Source organism: Rattus rattus, chromosome X (genome assembly GCF_011064425.1).
Source record: "Rattus rattus isolate New Zealand chromosome X, Rrattus_CSIRO_v1, whole genome shotgun sequence".
NCBI lineage: Eukaryota > Metazoa > Chordata > Mammalia > Rodentia > Muridae > Rattus > Rattus rattus.
Window position 1 is genome coordinate 110,373,744 of NC_046172.1, and position 23,808 is coordinate 110,397,551.

The 23,808-nt window shown below is 48.9% G+C and overlaps 1 protein-coding gene across 2 annotated transcripts in view; it reads left to right on the forward strand.

Moving 5' to 3' along the window:
- Positions 1 to 951: 951 nt before the first annotated feature.
- Positions 952 to 23,808, forward strand: part of Apln (apelin) — a 32,464-nt gene continuing 9,607 nt past the window's right edge. The window contains exons 1-3 of one of the 2 annotated variants that reach the window (XM_032890297.1): positions 952 to 1,390; positions 7,150 to 7,321; positions 7,937 to 10,431. In XM_032890297.1, the coding sequence (XP_032746188.1) occupies positions 1,324 to 1,390; positions 7,150 to 7,316 (234 nt within the window). In that variant the 5' untranslated portion in view covers positions 952 to 1,323 and the 3' untranslated portion in view covers positions 7,317 to 7,321; positions 7,937 to 10,431. Of the gene's footprint in view, positions 1,391 to 7,149; positions 7,322 to 7,936; positions 10,432 to 23,808 lie in introns of those variants that run through there. The other variant, XM_032890298.1, reaches the window with a different exon arrangement.

The following is a 23,808-nucleotide window of genomic DNA, read 5'->3' on the forward strand; positions in this document are numbered from 1 at the left end:
GTAAAAGGAGCTAAGCCTCTAGAGTAGAAAGGCAAATGGTTCCGGGGCCCTCTTATAGCAAGGAATCCCAGTTGAGTGTAAAAAAAAAATCAGCCGAGTTTGAAAGGCGTTGGGAGGCCCCCCTACAATGGGACAAACTAAGTAGGGGACAGCTCCAAGCAACAAGAAGGGGAACGCGGTAGAACCCTGCAGAATGTCTCCCAACAGTGAAGAGGAACCAGGGGGTAGTATCTCCGGAATGGGCAGGGACAGAACGGTGGCTTTTAGATTGGGTGGGACATCGAGGTTTTGCTGTATGCATAAAGAGCTTAGTCATGGAGCCAGGCATCCGGGTAGGGGCACACGCTGGGGGACAGCAGGAGAATTAAAGGGTGGTAGGCAGACCTAGGTTTTGTGCACACCCTAGGCAGTCACCCCAATTCTAATTCAGTTGAAGATGCAGAGGAGAAAGGAGGCGGAGTAGGGAGGTCTTGAGCAAAGGAGCAAACCCATACTTGGGGATGCAGTGTCAAGGAAAGAAAGAACAAAGTTAGATTCAGAAATGGAGGGAGGGTGTTGTGGGGAGCCCAAACAGGATCCTTCTCCAAATGCCCAACTATCCTGACAGCTGTTAAGGAAACCCAGGTGAGAAAGGGTTAAGAGTACCCTTCACTGCTCCAAATGTTTTTTGCGTTTGAAATCCTTCAGGTCTCTACGAACCCTCTGGACCCCGGCCAGGCAGGCATTGTCCGGGGAGCAGTTGTGGGTTGTCCGAGCAGCCGCTCAGCCTTTGTTGTGGGGCCACCTCGGGGTTCTCTCGCGCCCTGGATAGGGCTGCAGCATGCTTCCCGGGAGGGGGGCGGTGCGGGAGGCTCACTCCCTCTCCCTCTTCCTGCCTCCCCCCGCCCCACCCCCGCCTCCTAATGACCACATGACCAAGTGGGCTCGCGGCCAAACCACAAGCTACAAAATGCAGACCCCGAAGTGAGCAGGGAAGCATTCTCTCCAGCAGCCTGGACCAACGGGTAGTTGGGAGTCGCGGGCAGAGCACAGCCAACCACTTGGAGAGTTTTTGCTGCTGACTGGAGCCACCAAGGCCAGCTTCGCGGCGCTGCCCTGCGGCGGCAGAGGAGGCTGCACCAGAGCAGAGGCAGCGAGCAGGCTTGGGGCCGGTAGCCAGCGGTGCGGCTGGGGCGCTCACTCTCTCCAGCCAGCGGTCCGGGAGCCACGCGAGCTCCGTGCCCGCACGCGCTAGCCCCGGCTCGCGCCTTTCTTTGCGTCAGGGTGCCCGGCCTCTCCGCCCACTCGCCGGCTCTTTAGGGCTGCCACGGACCGAGTTGCAGCATGAATCTGAGTTTCTGCGTGCAGGCGCTGCTGCTGCTCTGGCTCTCCTTGACTGCCGTGTGTGGAGGTGAGTGCGTGCCCTCTTGCTCGCTTGGGCTTTCTCCGGGGCTCTCCCGAGGTGCAGCCTGCGCGATCCTCTCTTTCCGCCCCACGCGCGCTCTTCCCGCCTCCGGGGAAACCCGGCGCGAGTCTTGCAGGAGCAGCCACGCGCCAGCCGCACCGGGAGGCCTATTGACAGGGCATCTGGGGCCACGGGGCGACGTGCCATGTAGGCTTTGCTTCCTTCGGACAGCGCGGGGGGCTTCAGATTATCTGGTATCTCACCACTTACCACCCCCATACTCCCGTGCCCCTCGTACTTGAAAGTGTTCCGTGCCACAGACTCGCACTCTATGTCCTGCACCCTGCACCCTGTACCCCACGTGGTGGTGGTTCGGGGTTGGGGGAGAGGATGGGAGCATGTCCAGCTCACCTCGTGAATCAGTGGAGGTGGCTGACCTGAGCTGAGTGGGTCAGGTCTCCATGTTGAAGATCTCTGGGTCTTGGAGTTTAGGGGCCGCTGGCCAGTCCAGGGGCTCAAGCTACTGGGGATGATGTGCCAACATGTAGACGTGACACTTGTTGCATAGTCAGGAGCACGCTGCGGGGGCGGGGGCGACCGCAGTGGCTAGTGGATCTCAGCTGTTGCTCCTTCAGCCTGGGTGTAAGCAGAGGCATAGTCCTTAGGCAGATCTGGACTGGACAGGGCCAGGCTGGTTTCTGTACTCCAAGGTCCTGGATGATTTTGTTCCCTGCTCCATTGTGGGACACCTGGCTCCACAGCTTCTGTCTCTCTGGAGACTTGGCTCTTCTCAATTCTGGCTTCATCCTCCACTCTTGCACCAGGTATAACTGTGGTCCCCTGGTCTCCAGGTACCAAAAAGAGGAAACACAGGCACTTGATCTCATAACCTCCACGCAGCTCAGGGAAGAGGACTCCCTTCACCTCTACCTGTATTAACCTCCTACCTGGAAATTCTCTGCACCGATAATCTCCTGTCTACTTCTGTCTCCCGGGTCCTTAGTGTCCCAACAGCTCCTGCTCGGTCTGCCTGTCCTCTGTGGGTCAGAGCCTCCTGGGGCTTCCAGCTCCCACCTTCAGCTGCCCCAGTCCTGTGATCTGGCTGTCACGGCAGCCTGCCTGGCACAGCCGAAAGGGAAGGCCGAGACCAGGTGGACAGTTGCCAGTGCCAGGGCTGGAGTCACAAGGAGGTGAGAGTGGAGAGAGAGGGAGTGAACAGGACAGCAAGTTTCCTAGAGGAAGGGCCCAGGAACTTTCTTAGTTTGACGACCCCCCCTCACCCCCCAGAACAGGAAGATGGCGCACTGCCCAGGAGCCTCTGGGGTTCTAGCCAACTCTGCCTGCCTCTCTGTGTAGCCACCTCCTTTCTGTGCTTTTGTTCTTTGGCATTGCCCTGAACTCAGTACATTGTCAGGCTTCTCAGGAAAGTACATTGGCCCCGTTGATGCCTCCTGCCTCCAGGTAGTCCAGTGATCTCCGGCAAGACCCTACCTAGCACTGAGGCAGCCCTCCTCCTTAGGAAGAGGAGTAAAGACTTTATCCTCAGAAATTCCTGTCAGCTAGGCAATGGCCAGAAGGGAGCAAAAACTATGAATAAAAATACCACATCAGTCTGCCCCTCCACCATGGAGTTTACATAGCCAGCATGATTGGCAAGACAAGCATCTCATCGTTCAATTTCAAGCAAACAGCCCAAGGTAGTGCCTTTAAAGAAGAAAATGACTGGGTACAGAAAGGGTACCCCAGAGGAGGCTGGACCACCTAAAGCTGCATATTTCTCCAGAGGGTATAAGGGAGACTTTGGCTAGCAGATACTCTGTGAACCCTTTGGGGTGCAGCTATAGGGGTATTACTAGTAAAGTCATGAGCCAATTTCAAGGAAGTTAAGCAGGCTGCCAGAATACATTGGGGTTCTGATCTAGATCCTGAAACTTCTTGCTCTGTCTCCTCCTTTTGCTTTAAATCTTTTGCATACTCTAACAATGTAGGTATAAGACATTTTATTAAAGACTAGCATTGGCTGCTTCTAAAGCTCCTACTATTTTTCCACCCTTGACCACTCCTGGAACCAAGAAGAGCACTTCCTTGGAGGTGGCCACCAGCCAGAGGTTCAGCTCTGCACACTCTACTCCTGTGTCCTGGTCGAGAAAGAGGAGCCCTAGAATTCCCTTGTCCTTAGCACAGACTTGTATGAGCTTTCCGCAGCCAGAGTCTTCGAAGTTCCAGACTCAAAAACCATGCTTCCATTTCTCTTCCCACTTTCTCTTCCGACTTGGAATGTTCTCCCTCCTTCTTTGCCCCTCCTCCAACCACAAAGATTTCTCCCTGCCTCCTGACCTGGGAGACGCTTTGCTCTTCTGAGACTGAGAGTTTCTGGGTCCTCACCAAGTGTCCCTTGGTCTCTGAGCACCACTTTCTCTCCTATTCCCTCTTGCCAGCTTCTGTTTCACCATGCAGTGTAGGGACAGCTTACTGTACCCCTCCCACCATGGAGGACATCATTCCATCCCAGTTTTAAACTCTAGGCACCCTTGGAACCTGAGCCGGGTCTGTCTACAGTAAAGACCTAAGGTAGACAAATTAGAGTCCAGGCTTTCCAGAACCCGATCCAGAGCAACAGAGCTGCCAGTAGACAGCACAGTGTTTTGGAGAAGGTCAATATGAGGCATAAAAGACTGGCTCATATCCCAGAGACAAGCTTTACTACAGAGTAGTTACGTAGTAGCATAGTCACCAGTGGATCTCCCATCAGAGCCTTGGGCGGACTTTTAAAGCAATCACTATACAGGCCAGACCCCGAACAAGAAGGCAAGCGCACCATTCCTGCTGAGGTTGGCATGTTCCTGAAAAGTTGCACAGACTTCCTTCTGCATCTCAGCAGGGTTGGGGTTCAGGTTGCATGAAAATCAAATCCGCTTCTTCCCTGGCTGCAGTTCTCAGCTTGAAAATGCTGTTGTCTTTACTCTCGTGGACAAGAGGTCCAATCCTCTTGGCTTGAGATTCTCTGGGAAATAGCTCCTGCTTCCTTTTGAGGAGAAAATGAGCTTGAATGGCATATTGAAGTGTAATGAGGTATTCTCCGTTTCTAAAGGGGAATGCCTTTTGTACAGCCAGGACCTCAACACTGATGGGAATCAATGGCCTCTAATTTGTTCGTTCAGACTGGACAAAGCCAGGGTTTCAGGTATCAGCTTATCTGACTAGACTCAGCAGTAAAAGTAGGAAACAAGTGGGTGATGGGATCAGAGTGCAGGAGGAGCTCACAGACTTCCTGTGATGAGGAAGGCAACGGGCTCCAACCGAATAGGATAGAAGAGGCCAAGCGGCTTCTGGGGTGGCTACTTTCCCAGGCCTGGCTGAGCCTCAGGCAGCTCAGGGTTACTCTTCTCTGCAGGTCTAGAGTCCAGACATCTTTCTGGCCTGACTCTGAGCTACTGTTAGCATGCTGCTCATCCGGGCTCTTGACCTCTCTCCCTATAGTGCCCTTCCCCCAAGTTCTTCTTGACTCCCATAGACACCAACAGTCTCAGACCATGAGGACATGGGGTGACGGGTGTGGGTGAGTGGGGGGGATGATAATCCTTCCTGGCACCAGTCATCCATGCTTGCCGTTTCTCTAGGATACAATGGCCTGGACCATTGTTCCAAATCCAGTAGTTGAAGGCAGGGACTCGGGAACCAAAGATTCACTTTTTAAAGACCCGTAGGGTCCTTCCCTTATGCATGGCCACATGCTGGACACAGTGCTTACCACCCCATACCTGAAATGTGTCTCTGCTTCTGACTTCTCATCAGTATCACGCAGAGCAACCCCCAAGGCTCAGGGTAAGCGTTGATGAGATCTTAAAGCTCAGGACATCAGCTAGGGCGGGGAGGGAGGTCACAGTGGTGTTCCCACAACCCTTTCACAGATGCTAGCAGGAGAGCAGCTCTAGGTCAGTCAGACAGAAGCAGTCCCTAACCCATCATCATTCCTCTGCTTCAAAAGCACTGTTGTTGTTGTTATTATTATTATTATTAAAATCTTAATTCTTATAGGTTTAGAGTTCAGTTGACACACTAACACACTTTAATCATGAACACGGAAGTGTGGCAAATCAACCCCTGTGAACTCCTGGGTCCTAATAGGCCTAATGGTTTTTCTTGAACAAAAATGGAAGGGTGTTGTATGGATAGAGAGCATGCAGGGGTGTAGGGGCTGGTATGTGTAGTGTTCTCATCTGGGGAGGAAGAACAGCAGCTCTAAAGTCTGTGCAGAGGGCTGCGAGGACAGACCGTGCTCACTTTTCACCCAAGAGGATGCGAAATGCCTGGAAATGGTGTGCAAGCAGAAGAAGGTCCAGGACCAATGGGTCAAGGAAGGAGCCAGAGTGTGGGGTGTTGGAAGCAGGGAGGATTTGGGCGAGGAGGAGTAATCAACTGGATGCTATAAGGAAACTGAACCAGTGGTGGGAATTCATTGATGGATAGCAATGAGGTTCGAGGAACAGGGATGTAGCTGAAGGCACATTTGATGGTGTATAGGGAACAGAGACTGGTATTCATTATCACTGGCCTCAGGCACTTCTCTGTTTTTGAGGGCCACTCCCATACAGGGCATTGCATAAGCATCCTTCTCATCTGCCTCTTCCCCAGAACGGTCTCGTCTCTGCACACTGTCTGCTTCTTGAGTCCAAGAGTGTCTCTGGGTACTAGCTCAGCTTTCCTGGCTACACTGTTGGCTCTGTGAGAGCTGGCAAATGTACCTTCTCCCTCATCTTTCCCAAGAACATCCTGCACAACTTGGATTCCATTGTTAGGGCTCAATGGCATCAGATGACTTCTGCAGTAAGCCAGATGTAGGCAGATGGTGACAGGAGCCTGGGAGAGCATAACAGAAACCAGGTGGCCTTAGAATGCAGAGAGTTTATATCAAATTTTGGATATGAGGTATGATGTAACCCCAACAACCCACCCCTCTCTTGGTGTAGCACAGTGCAACAGGACACAGTTGCCCCACTCCTTTATTTCTTAGCCTCTAAATCTGGTCACAGGCTGAGTAGAGCCCAGTACAAAGAAGGAGGAGTTATATCCCAGCCACACCCACACAAGGAAGCCTAGGGAATAAGGAAAAGCCTCAAATATACCTAACTGCTGGTGAGGTGCTCAAGGTGGGGCAGATAAGATCTGTAGCACACAGAAGTGGGTCACCTATCAAAGGATGTAAGCATGGAGTAACATGCATTTGTTATTTGCTTTAAAAATATTGCAGCCAAGAAAAGAAAGAATGAATGAAAGAAAGAAAGAAAGAAAGAAAGGAAGGAAGGAAGGAAGGAAGGAAGGAAGGAAGAAGTGAAGCCTACAGGATTCCATTTAATAACTGTGATGTCTGGCTGTGTGTCCATGAAGGGGCATCAGTGTCAGGTTGTATGTCTAAAATGGTTGAAGTACACCAGCTGTAGATGTGTCAAGGGAAATTGTCCCTGCACCCCAACCAAGTTTAGGCTTCATGTCTCAGAGTGCACCCCCAATCATGACATTTCCAAAGCTTGTTTGTGCTTGTGGCTACATGGTAGAATGGTCTGAAGAATGTGAAATCCTCAGTGGTAAAAGGAGTGATTCCACTTGCCACAGGACAGTGTTTGAATGGGGACCTCCTTTCATCAGGGTAGAAAAGAAAATCATGAGGGCCACCACCTTGTGGAGAAGTTGTACTGTCCCTTGGACTGTGGCCACCCCTGTCTCAATTCATCTTCCCGGCTAACAGATGTTTCTCATCTTTGCAGTGCCACTGATGCTGCCTCCAGATGGGAAAGGGCTAGAAGAAGGCAACATGCGCTACCTGGTGAAGCCCAGAACTTCGAGGACTGGACCAGGGGCTTGGCAGGGAGGCAGGAGGAAATTTCGCAGACAGCGGCCCCGTCTCTCCCATAAGGGACCCATGCCTTTCTAAAGCAGGTATTGGAGCCCCTTGTGGTTGGTAGCACTAACCGGGGATGGGCAGCCTACCATCAACGGCTAGACATACCAGGGTCTTAGAGCTTCTTGAGAGCTAGTAAAAAAAGTACTCATCTCATTATAGAAGAGGTGACTGTGGCCCAGAGAAACGCTTAGTGCTTGGGATCAATCTCCTGACTCCCTCCCAAGAGCTAAGTGGGATCCGACAGGCTGTTGTCATTGGAGAGTTCTGGAAGCCCTAGCAGGCCTTGGCTGGAGAGGTGTGCCAAGGGTATGGATACAGATATCCAGTGTGCACTCTTAGCAGGGCCATGGGGAAATGGGAAGGCAGCAGAGAGCCTTGGGGTAGTTGGGTGGGGGACCGGAGAGCTTGAATGGTAGCTGTCCAGAGCTGTGAGAAGCAGAGAAGAGCGAAAGGTTGCTGAAGAGAGCAGGGCCTAGGCCTGCCCCTGAGGCCTGGCCTGCTTCTCTTCTCACAACAGCTAGAAACAAGGGAAATCAACGTGGTGCCTTGGGATTATGGGTAGAGTGGGAATGACTTGTATCTCCTCTTTTCCTAAAGGATTCCTTTGACCTAGGATATGTCTTTGATTTCTCTCTGGTTTGTCTCTTTAGGATTGAAGGGCTCTCAGTGCCCTCCGGTGCCAGTCTCTACTCCACAGATGAGTTCTCTTCTCTGGAACCTCACGTCATTTGGCTCTCATCTTGCACCTGTTATCGCTGCTGATGGTCCCAGCTCTTCTTCTCACCCACCAAGTTCCTCTAATGGCGTGGTCTCACCCCTCATTTGGATGATTCCATTTCTCTCGCAAGGATCCCTTTGGCCCATCTTCCTGGCCACTCCTTGGACTGTCCTTGGAGACCCAGCTTCTCCTGGCCTGCTCCAAGCACTAGTTCCTATCTTTTGGCTTTAGCCTTCTCTTGGTCCCTTCCTTTTTTCATTTACCCTGGGCACTGGACAAGAACACTCCCTTCTTCAATGGATTCCTGCACATCCATACTTTCTTATCAATTGGACCTCTCGCCTGGAAGGGAGTACAGAGATGTACAATGAGACTTTGGTTGAGAGGGATTGGGTGTTGGGGTCCAGAGAAGGTGCATTGGGGAAACAGTGGGCATAAGGAAGGGGTGAGGAGAAATAGCTGTCATGACCTCTTCCTTAGCTCTCTCTGGCCCTGTTAAAGGAAGATGCAAAGGAGAGGAACCCATGAAGTGCTATGTCACTGTGTCTCCTAACATCTTTGCTCTCTCTGTTCTATTGCCGCTGGTTCACTCCCCAGGTCAGAAGGGGAAAGTGCTGATCCTGACATGGTTCTATACTCTTCTGGGAGTAATTTTGCCAAAAAAAAAAATTCCAAACCAAACAACCCACAGAAAGTCAGAGCCCAAAGGACCCTTGAAGATCATTTAGCTTCCTTATGCAAAAGCTTGCACAAACAGGCCCTGGAGAGGGAAATGACCTTCTCAGAGCCACTGCAGAGCCTCACAGGGCACCAGGGCCCCCAACTCCCACTTTATGATGCCCTTTTTCCTCTTGATGATGTCCTTTCATAGCAAATGAAGTGCCTTTTGATGGGTTTAGTGAAGTGGGTGGCTAGGAAGGAAAAGCAAGGGCGAGACAAGCCAGTTAGGAACTGCCTCGTGTGGGACTTCTTCCAATGTGGCCTGGAAGAGTCCATAAGTGGTGAGGTGTACCCCACACAGGCCTATTCCCAGGCTCATGCGATTTTAATTGGGGTTCTCAGGAACTGAAACTACCATTTAGCCCCTGAAACTGGTTGTCATGAACCCCTATGTTGACTGGACCCTTGATCTTGAGGCTTTTTGGGGATGGAGAAAGGCGAAGAAAGGAAGGAGAGATGGAAGGACGTATAGGTGGGCTCTATCACTACAAGTGGTCTCATCTCTCACCAGGAGCCATTTGTAGCCCTTCCCTGAAGGGAGACTCTCATCTTCTCTGCTTGAGCAGATGTTCTTCTCAGAGGCCTCTCAGGAGGGAGAAAAGAGAAGACAGAAGCTTGAATTCACTTACATATGTATAGGGTAGGGGGAGTCAGGACCCCCAAGCCCCATAATAACCTGATTGCCTATTCACCCGTCCCCAAATCCTTCCCATCTGCTGCTGCTAATGCTGCTGCTGCTGCCGCTTCAAGGCCCACCCTGGGGAGCTGGGCCAGTCATAGTGTCCTCACTCCTTGGGCTTGAAGTGGGGGCTTGCTGGTGCCTCTTCTACTGCTGGTACCCCTGCCAGGGACCAGGCCTTCTCTGTCTTTGTTGTTTTTGTACCTCTTGCCTTATCAGCCTGCCGTGGCCAATCCCACAGGGAAGGGGAGGGAAGGAGGATGTTGGCTGAGAAAGAGGAGAGATAGAAACAGAAGAGGGGGAGTGAATGGACCCAGTGGGCTGTCTTATTTAAAGTGGTTGTGTATGATTCTTATACTAATTTATATAGAGATATTAAGGCCCTCTGAGTTAAAGAAACTGTCCTCATCCCGTGTGTTCACTATGTTTGTAAAAATTGTTCCATGTAAATATGTCTTTATAATAAAGAGTTAAAAGCTGACAGTTTGCCCTTACTCGTTGAGGTCATATTCAGGAGGGGCCTTCTTTTCCCCCTAGGGCCAAGCTTGTCCCTGTGCCCACAGATTGCACGTGTAGGGAGGTGAGTGCTTGTATCCCAAATTGGTTCTAGGTCAACTGGCCTCAAACCGATTTGCCACAAGCTCACAAAAGGCCTCGCTATGCTTAAGGGCCAGTTCACATAAATTTGAGCCCCTTTTAAGTCCTTTGGCATCTGTTCGAATGTCCTCATTTTTCTGGCAGTGTCACTTAAAGGTTTTTTTTTCAGAAGCAATTCATTTAAGGACACGCTGATCAGAGGTGGGAATTGTACTACATGCTGTTTTGTAACCCTGGTGGGTGTCTTGTGTTGTATCTGCTTTTGAATACTTTCGGGACTTTTTAGCCAGTTTGCCTTTCTTGACAAATGTTGTCTTCAGCCATAAATACATTTGGTAATGACTTTGTATGTATCATTTTATGTTTCACAAAGTGGAGTTGCTTGATGAATGAGATAGCCTGGAAAATAAAATGCGAGGAGTTCAATACAATCCTGCCCCATCTGTCTTACTTTTTCGTGCTTGTTGTCAAAATGTCAATATCTCGAAGAACAGACAGGAACATTGGGTACATGCTAATTTGGCTAATAAACCCATTAGGTACGCACAAGAATACACAATGCAGAACAAAACCCACGGAGGAGACAGAATCATCAGAATAGATGAGTTTGATAAATCTTGTGAGCATTTTCATAGATTTGACAAGTATTTAGTGTTGAGAAGATTTAATTTTGAAGAAAATGCCTTCAGACAAACTTGCTAAACAGTCATAAAACTGCTCAATAGGAGACAGCATAGAAAGAAAAGTCACCCACAAGAATGCTTAAGCACCTCGTCATTAACGGAATGGTGCACATTGTGCCATAGCAATTTTAAAAATATGGCATTTTGTTGGAAGTGCCTCTTAGGAAAACATGTAGTTTTGAAATTGCTAGTTTGCTGTTTAAGTGAACTTGTTATCGGAGGAGCTTAGCGCATGTAGGCAGAGCTTGGCTTGGAGATGGGCTGGCTTTAAACTGACTGGTGTGTTGTCACCCCCTGAGCGCTACTTTCACAGGAAATCAAGGGCAAAGGGACAGTACTGAGCAGCAACTGAATTCTGACCCACAAGTATCCAGGCTTTGGGCAGAGCTCTTTAAAAGTTACTAGGTCATTTAATCGTTAGGACATCTTGGACCAACCACTGCCATGCCCATCTTACAGATGAGAAAACATGGCCAAGATTGGTGATGGTCTTGGCCCAAAGTTTCATAGCTTGTACATGGCTATAGAATTTACGTCACGAATTCCAGAATGCAAACTCTAATGTAGAACAGAAGGTCTCCTATAATGAAGTGTAAAATGTGTTTGTTTGCTTTTTCCACTCAGTGAAACAGAATTTTGGAGTAGGAGGCATGATGGTCTGGTGGGATCAGGGAGAGTGAAGAGAGGCTGAGTGATTAAAACTGGCCTACTAAGACCCAACAGAGTCTGGACGAGGATGGTAGGCAGGGAAGGCTAAGAATGAGAAACAGCAGCTACCGGGGTGCAGCAAGCAAGCGAGGGTGTGAACAGTGTATCAGCGAGTAGGTGTGAGCTTGATTCCCTTGGCACAGAGGACAAGGGGAAGGAATACTAATGTCCCTCTGTTAAGATAACTGGACTTCAGATCTGACTAGAGCAGGAGCATATAGGTTATATCCTTTGGAGATACCTTGTCTTGGCCAAACAAATACAATAGAATCAGAACGGTGGTGGTTGTCAAAATGCTGAGCTCTCCACAGACATCCAATCCATAGCCTTGAGAGCACACGTGGCCCAGGAGTGCTATGAATGTGGTCCGACATAAAAGCTTATGTATACTTTAAACATTATGAGCTTTCTTTGTAACTTGAGTATGTGGCCTTTTCTTTTTTTGCCATTTATTTACTTGTGTATGTGGGCACATGTGTGTGGGCTTGCTTTCCATAGTGCACTTGTGGAGGTCAGAGAACGGCTAGCTGGAGTCGTCTCTCTCCTTCCACAGTGAAGGTTGCAGAGATGGGACTCAAATTTGGCTGAAAGTCTCTTAACCACTAAGCCATCTTACTGGCTGCTTTATACAATTATCAGTGTCACACAAAACAAATGTATGTATACTCTCATAACCCGCAAGTTGTGGTTACACCCTCTTGCTAGACAAATCAACAATTCACCTGATTATTTCTGAACTAGAGGTCCCACCTTGAGCAGAAGAGGGAGGCAGGCAAAGAAACTGAAAAAGGACGCTGCTTCCAAATTCATCTAGAAAGTGGGCAGCCTTTGAAATGATCGAGATTGGGAAAACAGATTTGGGACAGGCATGGCTTTTCAGGTCCCAGGTGTTGCTGTCGAATGAGGCATGGCTACTTGCTATGAAGCCTTTCTCTTTAGACTCTCTGGTAGACTTGAGACCCTCTAATTGGGACTGGGTTCTTCTACTACCAAAGAGCTCATGGGCCCTGGACTAAGTGGCCATTCCAGGGTGCTTATATAATCCTGTTTCTTAGATCTAAAGGCTATTCAGCTAAATTTCTCAATCCAGGGCTTCTCTCTGCCCAGATTGAACCAATGCCAGCTAACTGCCAAAGAAAATGGTAGAGAAGACTTAGTCAATACCTTCCTGTCCTGGCTGGCAAAGGCTGTTCACCCTGCCAGGATTTCTCTGGAACACCCAAAAGAAAGGCCTCTGGAGGTCTCTTTTGAAAACCTACTTTCCCCTTCCTTGTAGCCAGTGCTTGGAGAGGTAGCCTAGCAAGGAACTCCCCTGCTGGTGCTTTGGACTACAGCCGAAAGGTCAAAGGCTCATGGAAGACAGTTCACATCAGGGACCAGAGCACTTTTCCTGTACAGTCTTTTCAAATCTGTCCCACCTATGAATTTTATCTGTCTTTTCCTACAGAAGCAGCCATAGATGGCACATAAATCAATGGGTGGGACTGTGTTCCAACTAAGCTTTACTTTAACAAACAGGTAGCAGGCTATAGTTTGGCCAACCCATTCTAATGAAGCATTGACCAGTTCTTTGACTTACCATTCAGACCCAGACATGGGATATGGGGGCAGGGGATGGACTTTCTGTAGCCAGGTTTACAGTTGAGGGAATGTCATCAACTGCCTGTGATATGACCCCTGCACCAGGATGTGATAATAATCTCACAAAGAGCTTTTAGTGGAACGGGAAGTCTGACTTTAAGATCACGGGTTGAATCCTGGTGCATTTTACTCATATGCATGACACTGAAGGTAAGGTCATGGCCAGGGCGAGCCTGCTTTTCCTCCTTGCCCTGGATGCTGCTGCTTGCTTCTCAGTGCTATGGTCAGGTCTGTGTAGCATCACACAGGCGGAGTGCTCAGTACGGACCTCAGGGGCCAGGCCTGGCTCACTAAATAGGTGCAATTATTATCTCTCCTCAGGGTGGCATGAGCCCTGAGATGCGGATAGAGAAGCCATTATCTCTGCTTTATACGAAGAGGGAAAAAAGCTTGAGGAGGGTGAAATCACTTGTTCAAGTGCGTGAAGTAGCTCTACTTGGCAAGTCATGACTCAAACGTAGGTCTAGCCTCAGCATGGGTTCACTGTCCTGTTCCCAAAAGTTCTGGATGCCATGCAAACTGTGCCTTGGTCACTGGAAACTTCAGCTCTCCTAGATAACACACAAGGCCTTCCCAGGGACATATTTGGCCCACAGCATTCTCTCATGTGCCAGCTTTCACTTGGGCTACAGCCTGGAAGGCCTCTCCAAAGATCCCACGTCCTCACTATCAGCATCTCATCTGGGGACCCTGAGTTGCAATTATGGAGCTAGACACCTGCTCCAGGAGACTTAGCATTTAGGGATCCTTTCTCGAAGGATCAGGGGCCTGTAAACCTAGGTTCCAGTCCTGAATCTGCTTCTGCCTTGGTTTTCCAAGCAGCTTGGCCATGCTTTTCTTTGGCTGCTATAAGCCTCAATCTCCTTCCCTGGTGGGCCAGCTTGAATGAGTAGATGGCTTGGAACCGCCTTCAGGAACAATGCTTATAGCTGGGATCCCAGCAAACAGTGAAAGGGCTTCAGGTACTTTGGGCTGTACTGTGGAGGCCGCTGAGGTCTGGGAGAAGAAATTCACATAGGGTGGGGCATTAACCTCAGCCAGAAAGGAAGGCCACTGCTGGATTATGGGGTCTCCACTACTTCCCTTTACTCCAGAGAGGCTGCTACCTCTCTGTCACCTTTCTCCCATTGTGCAAACTGCTTTCCCTTCTTCTGTTGGAGTTGAAGAATAGTAGGGCATAATCAAGGGAGCCCAGTAGCATGAAGCTCCCAAACTCAGAGCTCTAGATCCTACCCCAGCTTGAACAGCAGCTGACTGGGTCGTCTTTTAGGGTTCCATTTTGCCCTCATCTGTTCTCATAGGACCATCTACCAGTGGTGTCCCTTTCTCAGCCATAGAGAATCCCAAGATCAGAGTTGATGAGCCTGAAAGCTCATTCTGTGAGTCTCACCCTTTCATTTTTGCATATGACAAAGTTGAGTCAGGCCAGGAAACTGACAGTCAAAAGGGGCACGGCTAGGTAACACTAGAGTGCTTCTCATGAGCCGTGCGCAGAGCTTCACCTGCTTTGATTTAGTCTCCGTCACAATCTCACTCTGCAGCAGAGAAAACAGAGGCATTGAAAAACTAAATCACCCACCAGTTTAAGGGTCTTGCATGGTATATGTAAGAGAACTCAGAGAACCAATGTGGTATTGGTATCTTTCTGGGCCTCAATTTTATTCTTTCCAAAATGAAAAATCATAGTCCTTTGCAGGCTGGGAATATACCTCAATGGTTGAGTATGGGCTTAGCATGCGTTACGTCCAGGATTCCATCCCCCCCTCAAAAGAAATCTTAACACTTGTCAAATGGGTATTGAGTGCCTATGATGTACCACATTCCTTATAAGTTGGGGGTAGGGGGAAAGGAGGGAGGGAGGGAAGAAGGAAGGGAGGAGAGAGAGAGAGAGAGAGAGAGAGAGAGGCTATTAAAAATTACAATAGATGTTTAACTATGGTGTCCTAGAAGAAAAGTCCAGGCTTCTAGGCAGTTTCTCTGGGGACTGTGTGGATGTCAGAGTAGGGTTCCTATAGGAGGCTTGGGAGATGGGGCCTCAGGAATGAGTCTGGAGCAAGAAGGAGCGAGGCCTTTGTAGAAGAAGACCAGGGCTCCTGTTGAAACACTGAGGGAGGAAGGGGAAGATGTGACTTTCAAAGCCGTTTTACAGACAAAGAGGAGAGGTTGTGAGAGGCTGTGCGGCTTGCTCAACGAGAGATTCCACTGAATTCCAACATGGACTCTTGCAGTAGACTGGAAAGGCAGGGTACTAAGACATTGTCTCCTGGCGAATTGCTCAAATGCTCTTATCAAATTTATCAGTCGCTTAGGAAAGGCAGTGCCCCTCCCTCCCCTTACAGAAGTGGGTGGTTGAGTTCACCTGGGCCAACTCTCAGGCTAGCAGGACGCGCTGAAAGCTTCTAAATTCTGCAATCCTAACCAGCGGTTCAGCTCTGCTATTCTCCAGTCGGCTTGCTCAGTTTGGGGGAGAAATGTAGCATGAGATGCTTCCCCCTGCTGGCAAAGTGTTGGAACGGCAGAGAATTTTTCCCTGTCCCTGAGCTCCGCACTTGCGAGTGAGCACTTGAATGGCTTCTCCTCTGTATGCATCCAGTGGAATGCTTCCTTCAGTGAACTTCACGTTCCCACTGGTCTCTTCCCTGTCAGCGGCCCTTCTGTTGCCCTGAAGTGCCAGAGGGAAATTCCATCACTTCTACGGGCAGTAGCAGTTATTATTACTGTATGTGTTCTTGGGAGATTAGTCTTTGCTAAGGTTCATAACCTGGGTTTCTCTTGGCCCCTGCCTGCACTGGTGAAGTTATATAGGGTGTTTCTGTCCAGAGAACACGCTGATTAACGGACATTTCGTTGCTGTGATGGCTATCCAAGATTTTCATGGTGTCACTCCAGATACTTCCCACACTCCCAGATACAGATATTCATTCATCTTAACCCAAAGTCCACGAGTTAATGCATCACTCCTGTTCCCAAGCTTCTTTTAAGTGACTAAAAATGCCCCAATCCCTGCTTCTCTGCTGGGGTGTCCATAGTGCTACCTGGAGAAGTCAGGACACGGTCCGGGTCCGTAACAGGAAGGAGAAACAGTGCAATCAACAAATGCTGTGCTTCCTGGTCTGTGTACCTGAACTCTGCTAGCCTAGTGCTGGGAGTCAGGAACCGGGGTCTGGGGGGTTGGGTAGCGGAGTTCATGCTTCCCCTCAGGGCGTTCACACACAGGGCAGGAAGGGGAAGGCAGAGCCTGGGCTGGGGAACCTGGTTTGGTTCGGAGGAGTGCCTAAGGGTCAGAGCGTCTGGAGGGGAGGAGTTTTTCAAGAGTTTAGGCACATGGCTGTTTAAGATGAAGGCTTTTCTGCTGCAGTCCTTCAGGAAGAGCCGTCCTTTTTGTTCAGACTTTATTTGATGATAGATGAATGACAGTTTATTCAGGGTGGGCCAGGTATTGAATACCTTTTGCAAGAAGGAATGCCCAGGAAGGGCTCATTGGCTGAACTCTGGGCTGGACTATCTAAATACCCCAAAAGCATAGAGAACTCCTGGTGTTTACGCTACTTGACCCAGCGTCTGTGGTTCTCAGTGCGGTGTCATGGGGTGTTCCACAGCAGGGAGAGGCAGGTAGGGAATGGGTCCACTCCTGTTGTTCTCAGTTCTGAGATTCTCAGGGTTCGAGTTCATTTAACCTTACCATTCTCATGCCTGTCTGGTAACAAGATCTCACATATGCTACATAAAAATACTACCCTCCCCGCCCAATCTCAGCAAGCAAAATCCCCTGGAGAGGTCATTAGCTGAGTATTTGAGCCACTACATTGACACAAAAATGAATCCCCGAACTTGACTCAAAGGGAAAGCTTCTGGGTGTGTGAGCAGCATGATGGGGGCTCAGGAAAAGCTTCTAGAAATCAGCTTCACGGAAGTGCTCATGCGCAGGCATCACCGTGTGCTTTTTCCTTAGGTCGAGCACAGCAGTCACACCCTTAGCATTTCTAAGAGGTACCCTGGCTGGGTCCCCTAATGGTGGCTGTGACTCTTTCATGCACAAGTGCAAGAAGGGAGGAGGCTGCCCTCCAATTACCACTGCCAGGCAGGGCTCTTCTTTCGCCCACCCCACGCACCTCGCTCTTTCCATCTGCTGTCCTCTACGGTGGTCCCAAGTTCTGAGAAGTGTTGTAGCGCAAAGGAAGCTGTCATGCCAGCTCTGCCACTTGATAACTGGGTCCCTACTCATCCACCTGTCTTCACTTCCCTGACTATACTGTGGAGATGACCCCTTGTACCCCTTGTTTGGGTCTTTAGGCTCGGTGAAGAGATCGAAACTAAAAGCAACCTGAAAAGAAAACCACTACTAGAAGCATGCTAGTGGAGAGAGTTCAAAGCTCCTGGATCGGTACAGAGAGCCCTGCCCTTGGGAAGTCTCTCTCTCTCTCTCTCTCTCTCTCTCTCTCTCTCTCTCTCCCACATGGTGCAGGAGGATGCATAGCTAACAGTCACATAGCGTCGCACACTTGGTGGGAACTTCAGCTGAACCATCATATCATAAGGCAAGCCAATATTTATGGAGTACCGATGTGCTAGGTATTCTGGCTGCTTTACATCTGCCCTACTCACTGAGTCCCCAAGACAACTCCACCAGGCAGAAACTCTCATTCCCTTTTCTATGGACAGGGGAAGCAAAGTTCAATAAGCAATTTGCCTAAAGTCACACTGCTAGCAAACTGTGCCAAGAATTAGAGATTGCACTCCAGGTCTATGACTGAACCGTCTATACAATCCTTGCCCAGCAGTTGTTTTGTCTCTGCTTGCTTACCTCCAGGAATGAGGAGTTCATTATCTCGCAGGGTAGCCTGCTTTGGTTTCACACAGCCGTAGCTGGCAGACTCTTCTGGCAAGTTTACCCAAGTTGTAGTGACACAGACAGCACAATGATATAAATTTCCTGAAGATACAAGTAAGGAATAGGTTATACAAATATTCATCTTGTTCATCCTTGTACAGCAAAACTGAGGATTTCTTTGAGCTCAGAGAAATCTTGATGCCACTCTTGGGGGGCTGGCATTCAGTCACACATCTCCTCTTATCACAGGATCCCCCAAGGGACCTAGGCTTCTTTGTTACCGCCATGGTCCTAATGCAGTGGCTGAGAACTAGGCAGGGTTGAAGCAGGAAGTAAAATGGTTCTATCCACCTCAACATTCTTTTCAGCTGAGAACAGTGGGTAATCAGGCCTTGTCTCTAGTTGTAACCCAGAGCATCCACAGCACCCAGTGTATTAATAGGTGCTCAGTGATGCCAAATGAATGAATGAGCTCCAAGAGTGTGAAGTGGAAGCCTCCTCTCTGGCTGGCCTCAATTGCCTGGAAGAGTTAGTTTTGCATCCTGCATTGAGAGCCTTAAAAGCAGCATTTCCATGGTAACAAAGCATAGACTTGCCACTCTGTAGGGCCAAATTCTTTTCTGTCACACAGAATCTGAGCTCACTCCAGAAAAAAAAAAATACCCCAAATGCCTCCAGTGTCTGAGTAGCAAGCAACTGTCAGTTGGGAGACCTGAGGAATAGGCACTGCCAAGGGCAGATCCCCCAGAGGATACCTCCTCAGGGAAGTTCTTGGGCCCATCAACCTCGCTGGAGTTTCCATGGTAACAACACTAGGCTAATGGGTTGCCAGGGTGACAGCGCGCTACTGCTAAGATTGCACGGGACTGACCACACAGGCCACCTGACTTGAAAAAGATGCTAATAACACCTTCTGAGTCTCTATGACAACAACATCTCAAACACCCTGTCGGCTTTGTCCTGAATGCAGATTAGACCCGTACCCTTCACCCTCAGCAAAGAATGTCCTGGAAGGTGGGCCCCCCAGCCCAGTGTGTTTTGGATTTTGCTCCTGCGCTTCCTTCCCAGAGGGAAGACCCAGATTTGTTTCCTTCCTCAGCCTCTCTCTGCTTACCAGTCTGATTCTCAGAGTGCCAGGTTGAAACAGCCTGGGTCTGGGGAACGGGGCTCGGCCTGTGTGAGCAAATAGAGCTTTGGCTACCTTCGGGGTCCCGTGCTTCTCTCACCGCGGCTGTTTTTAGGCTACTTGAGTTCAGGAGCAAAGCCAGAAATGCCGTGCCAGACTTCTCAAACTCTTTGCAAATCCATAGCCTAGATAAATTGGATCAAAGCAAGATCAAAGCCCTCAGCATCAACCATTGAGTCTCATTCTTCTTCCTACCAGGGTCCCCCGGAGGCACCCACAATCCTGTGAAACACAATTTGAAAAGTCTCAACTTTGGATCATTTCTAACTTGGAATCTTTGACTTCCCAGGGACTACTCCCACTTCTAGGTTTTCTACCTGTTTGTGGAGTTAATTTCTAAAAAGAAAGAAAAGAAAGGGGGGGGGAGAAGGTTCCATGGTGGGGCAGGGCAAAAGCATTTAGGACAGACTTTCCAGAATTGACTTTCACACTTGTTATGAGCTAGTCAGTAGTTTAGGACATGCTTTCTATGCTAGCCATCGTGTCTTCTTCAGAACAAGCTATCAAGGCAGGCATGACTGGCTCCATTTAATGCAGAACAAAGGAAGCTCAAGGCAGGGAAAAGTGAACCCTGGTGCACCAGCCTGGGCGAACATCTCTTCACAAGGGGTGCTACTTAAGAGCTCCAGCCGAGAATTCTGTGAGCAGTGTTGACCTATGACCTCTCTCTGGTGACAATGAGCTGAAGCAGGTGGATTCATCCAAGTCATTAGAGACCTCTTACCCCCCGCCCCACCCCAGGCCCCTGTCATTATCCACACGCAACACACTGCCATGTCAGAGGGAAGCATTCTCTCTTCACAATGTTGTGCAGCTGCGGGCCATAAAAGGCATATGATTTTGTTAGGATGCGGATAGCTATGATGATTCCCAGTTACCATGGAAACTCAGGAAGGTGTATGCCCATCAATTGCATCAAAGGTCTGTACTCATTGGGTGTGGTAGTTCACACCTAAACTCCAAAGACTTGGAAAGCTGAGGCAGAGGCTCTACAGAGCAGACCTTGTCTTAAATTGAACTCAAGTAAAATCGCAATTACAAAAGAAAGAAAGAAAGAAAGAAAGAAAGAAAGAAAGAAAGAAAGAAAGAAAGGAAGGAAGGAAGGAAGAAAGAAAGAAAGGAAGGAAGGAAGGAAAAAAAGTTTTGTAGGGCTAGGAGGATGGCTCAAGCAAGCAAATCATTTGCTGTGCCGGTCTCATGACCTGAGTTCAATTTCTGGAGCCACGTAAAAGCAGAAGGAGAGACGTCTGCAGTTGTCCTTCTGACTCCCACATGTGCTGTGGCAACTGTGCACTTGCATGCATATCACAGCCACGACAATAAATAAAATTGATGTAAAAGGTCTGTAATTCTTCCTTCAGACTTGAGTAGCAGCACGATCACTTTTACATGTTCTGAATGTATGGACTTACGGGGCCGCGTGTCTGACTCAGGAGTCTGGTGGACGCAGCCCCTTCTTTGACCCCTCAGCAATGGCAAAGTGTGTACGCTTTTCCAGGACTTTACCTGGACTGCATTGGCACTGAGCTTCCTCATGATGCAACCCTCCCCGCACCTCAGCAGTCTTTTCTTTTTCCATTGAAATTTTCTTTTCTTTTTTTAAAATTTTTATTGGATTTTTTTATTTACAATCCAAATGTTATTGCCTTTCCTGGTTTCCTGTCCGTAAGCTCCCATCCCATCCCCCTCTCCTTCTTCTATAAGGGTGTTTCCCCTCCCCAAACACCCCTCCTTCCTGCCTCCCTTCCATTGACATTCCCCTGCACTGGGGGGTCCAGCCTTGGCAGGACCAAGGGCTTCTCCTCCCATTGGTGCCCAACAAGGCCATCCTGTGCTACATATGCAGCTGGAGCCATGTATACTCTTTATGTGGTGGTTTATTTTTATGTGTATGAGTGTTTTGTCTGCAGGTATGTCTGTGTATCACATGTGTGCCTGATGCTCGAAGAAGCCAGAAGAGGGCATTGGATCCCCGGATCTGGAGTCACAGACAGCTGTGAGCCACTATGTGGATGCAGAGAACTGAACCCTGTCCTCTGGAAGAGCACCCTTAGTGCTCTCGATCGCTGAGCCATGCCTCCAGCCCCTTCCTGAACATTCTTCCAGCCTTGAACCCTTTAGGTTGTTCTGACAAGATATTGAGCACTGGATAATTCATTAACCACAGAACTTTGTTTCTCATAATTCCGGAACTAGGAATCCAAGAAGGTGCCAATGGATTAGGTGCCTGGGGAGGCCTGCCTGCGGTTTGATTCAGGACAGCACCTTATTGTCAGGTCCAGTACAGAGGAGCACTGTGTTCTCAGGTGACAGAAGGGTAGGATTGGATGCTCAGTCCCCTTCTCAAGCCATCTTATACGTTTCCTAATTTCTTCTCGAAGGTTCTACCCTTGTGACTTACCTCATAAAGACCTTAACTTTTTTCCAAAAATAATTTATTTTTATTTATATGTAACTATGTCTGCATATGGGTGTGTGAATGTGAATGCAGGTGCCTATAGAGGCCACAGGCATCATATGCCCTGGACCTGGTGTTAGAGGCAATTGTGAACCACTCAGCGTGGGGTACTGGGAATGAAATTTGGGTCCTATTGAAAAGTAGTGAGTGCTCTCAACTGCTGAGCCACTTCTCCAGCCTAAAATGCCACCTCTTAACACCATCACACTGGACTTAGAGGACTTATTTTGGTCACAGTTCTCTTTTGAATTCTATCTGTTATTGGGTCACTTTTCTGCCTCTCTCTAACTGCCTCTTATAGATGCATAGTAGGTCCTTAATATGTGTCAAATGGACAGAGATGAGGACATATTGCTACAAAGACTCTTCCTTTGTTTCTTTATATTTCTGCCCCGATTTGGGGTCTTTAAGCTCTGTTATTTCTACAAAGGCCAGACAGCCTCATGAAAAGTTTCCACATAGGAGTCAAGATTGAGTATGTCTTTCCCCTTTGACAGAAGGCCAGGGGGAAGGCCATTAAAGCACCATGGTATGTACAGGTCAGGTGGAGAACTGTGAACCTCCACTGTGACACTTCCAAGTGGAGTGGTCATGAGTGGGAGTGGCTCCTTGACCAGCAGAGGCAGCAGCCCTTACTACAAGCTTTCTTTCTCCAGGGTACAAACAGTAAAGCCAGACAGCCCGGGTTCGAGACCCAGCTCTGCTACTTAGCATCTGTGCATCTATAGATGAGGTGTGGAGCTGGGCGGTTCTTTTTCATGAAACTCTTACACGATAATTCTCTCTGTGTGATGAGACCAAGTAAGCACTCAACAAAAATGGAAGGCTTAGAAGGCCAAGCATTCATGCAGTATTTGTGATGCTCTGGGTTCACCTCTCAGCCCCACAAAAATAAAGAGGGGAGTGAGTCAAGAAGCTCTTTATCCCCATCAAGAGTGAGAAATTCACTCCCACTAATGTCCCACCCATTGCCACCACTGCAGTTTCTGGTCAGAGTTGACCTATTTTTCCATGGGAAGAAAGCCCAGATGGTTATTCTAATTTCACTGCTTGGGACTCAGAGCAGAGCAAAGTTTTATATTTATTTACGGTGCAGTTGTTGAGCACACATGCTATACATGACACTCATGCTCCCCTCAGTGTTGTGGGGCAACTCTGTAACTCTGCTCAAATTCTACAGCTTCCCAATGGTCCTTCCTTCAAACTCAAGACCCTCCCCTTCTGCCCTGCTCCAGTGGTTTTGTGATACTGAACCACGGTCCTCATTGCTTTGTACACCTATTTTCTTTCTAAAACAGGAGAGCCTGGGTGCTCTTTGGGCCCCCTTGATAGCACAGATGTTTACAGTGAGAATATTTCTACCGGCTTGTCCTAAGGTTCCCTGGCTTCTGGAATGGCTCTAGCTCTCTGTCTCCTGGGGAAGGGTTGGGGCAGCCATGGGGCCTAAAATAGATGTTCCAACAAGAGACCTCAATCTCACGGCTAAGCTTCTGCTCCAGCTCCGCCCAAAGCTGCAGAAAAACAACCATTCTAGCTCGGTTAACGTCCACTAGGCCTAACCGAAACTCTTGCACTGGGCCTCGTCAGCTTCCTGAACAGCAAGAGGGGCTGAGCACTTTGGAGAGGGGGACATAATAGGTGGCTCTTAAGCAGGGCTGGCTGGCTGTCTGTTCTCCCTGCAGGCCATTGTTGACGGCCACTGATCTCCCACACAGAATCTCATTAGGTCACCCAAGTCCAACTAACTTCTGTGGCTTGCAGCTCAACAAGTCAGTCTGTAAGGATTTTCCCGCCTTCATACCCCAAATCCTTACAGTTTGAGTTACGACCACTTAATAGTGAAGAAATTCTTACTCATTTCCCTGCTTGGACCTAGACTGGGGTTCTTCATTCAGTTCCTTGCGCTGTTATAATGGTTCATCAGCCTCATAGAAACAAGGAAGCCAACAAAGGTTGGTTTGGGGTTGAGGCACAGGAACCAGCACTGGACTTGAATCACCTGGAGGCAGAATACCCGAATTCTCTATTCTGGTTCATCTCTGTGTTGTGTATATGACTTAGAGAAGATTATTTTTCTTCTCGGCATCTGCTTCCTCATCTGGAGAAATAGGAGGCGATAGTCTATCAACCTCACTGGGGAAATATGAGGCTCACGTTAGAATGGATCTGTGGTAACACTTTCAAGCTGCACTGTGGTATATAAATACCCATTAGATGGTAAGATGCCTTTCTGCCTCTTCTAGGTGTCTGGCTTCCACTGTTCCTCTCCACTCTCTGAAGTGTCCTTCCTTTTGCCAGATC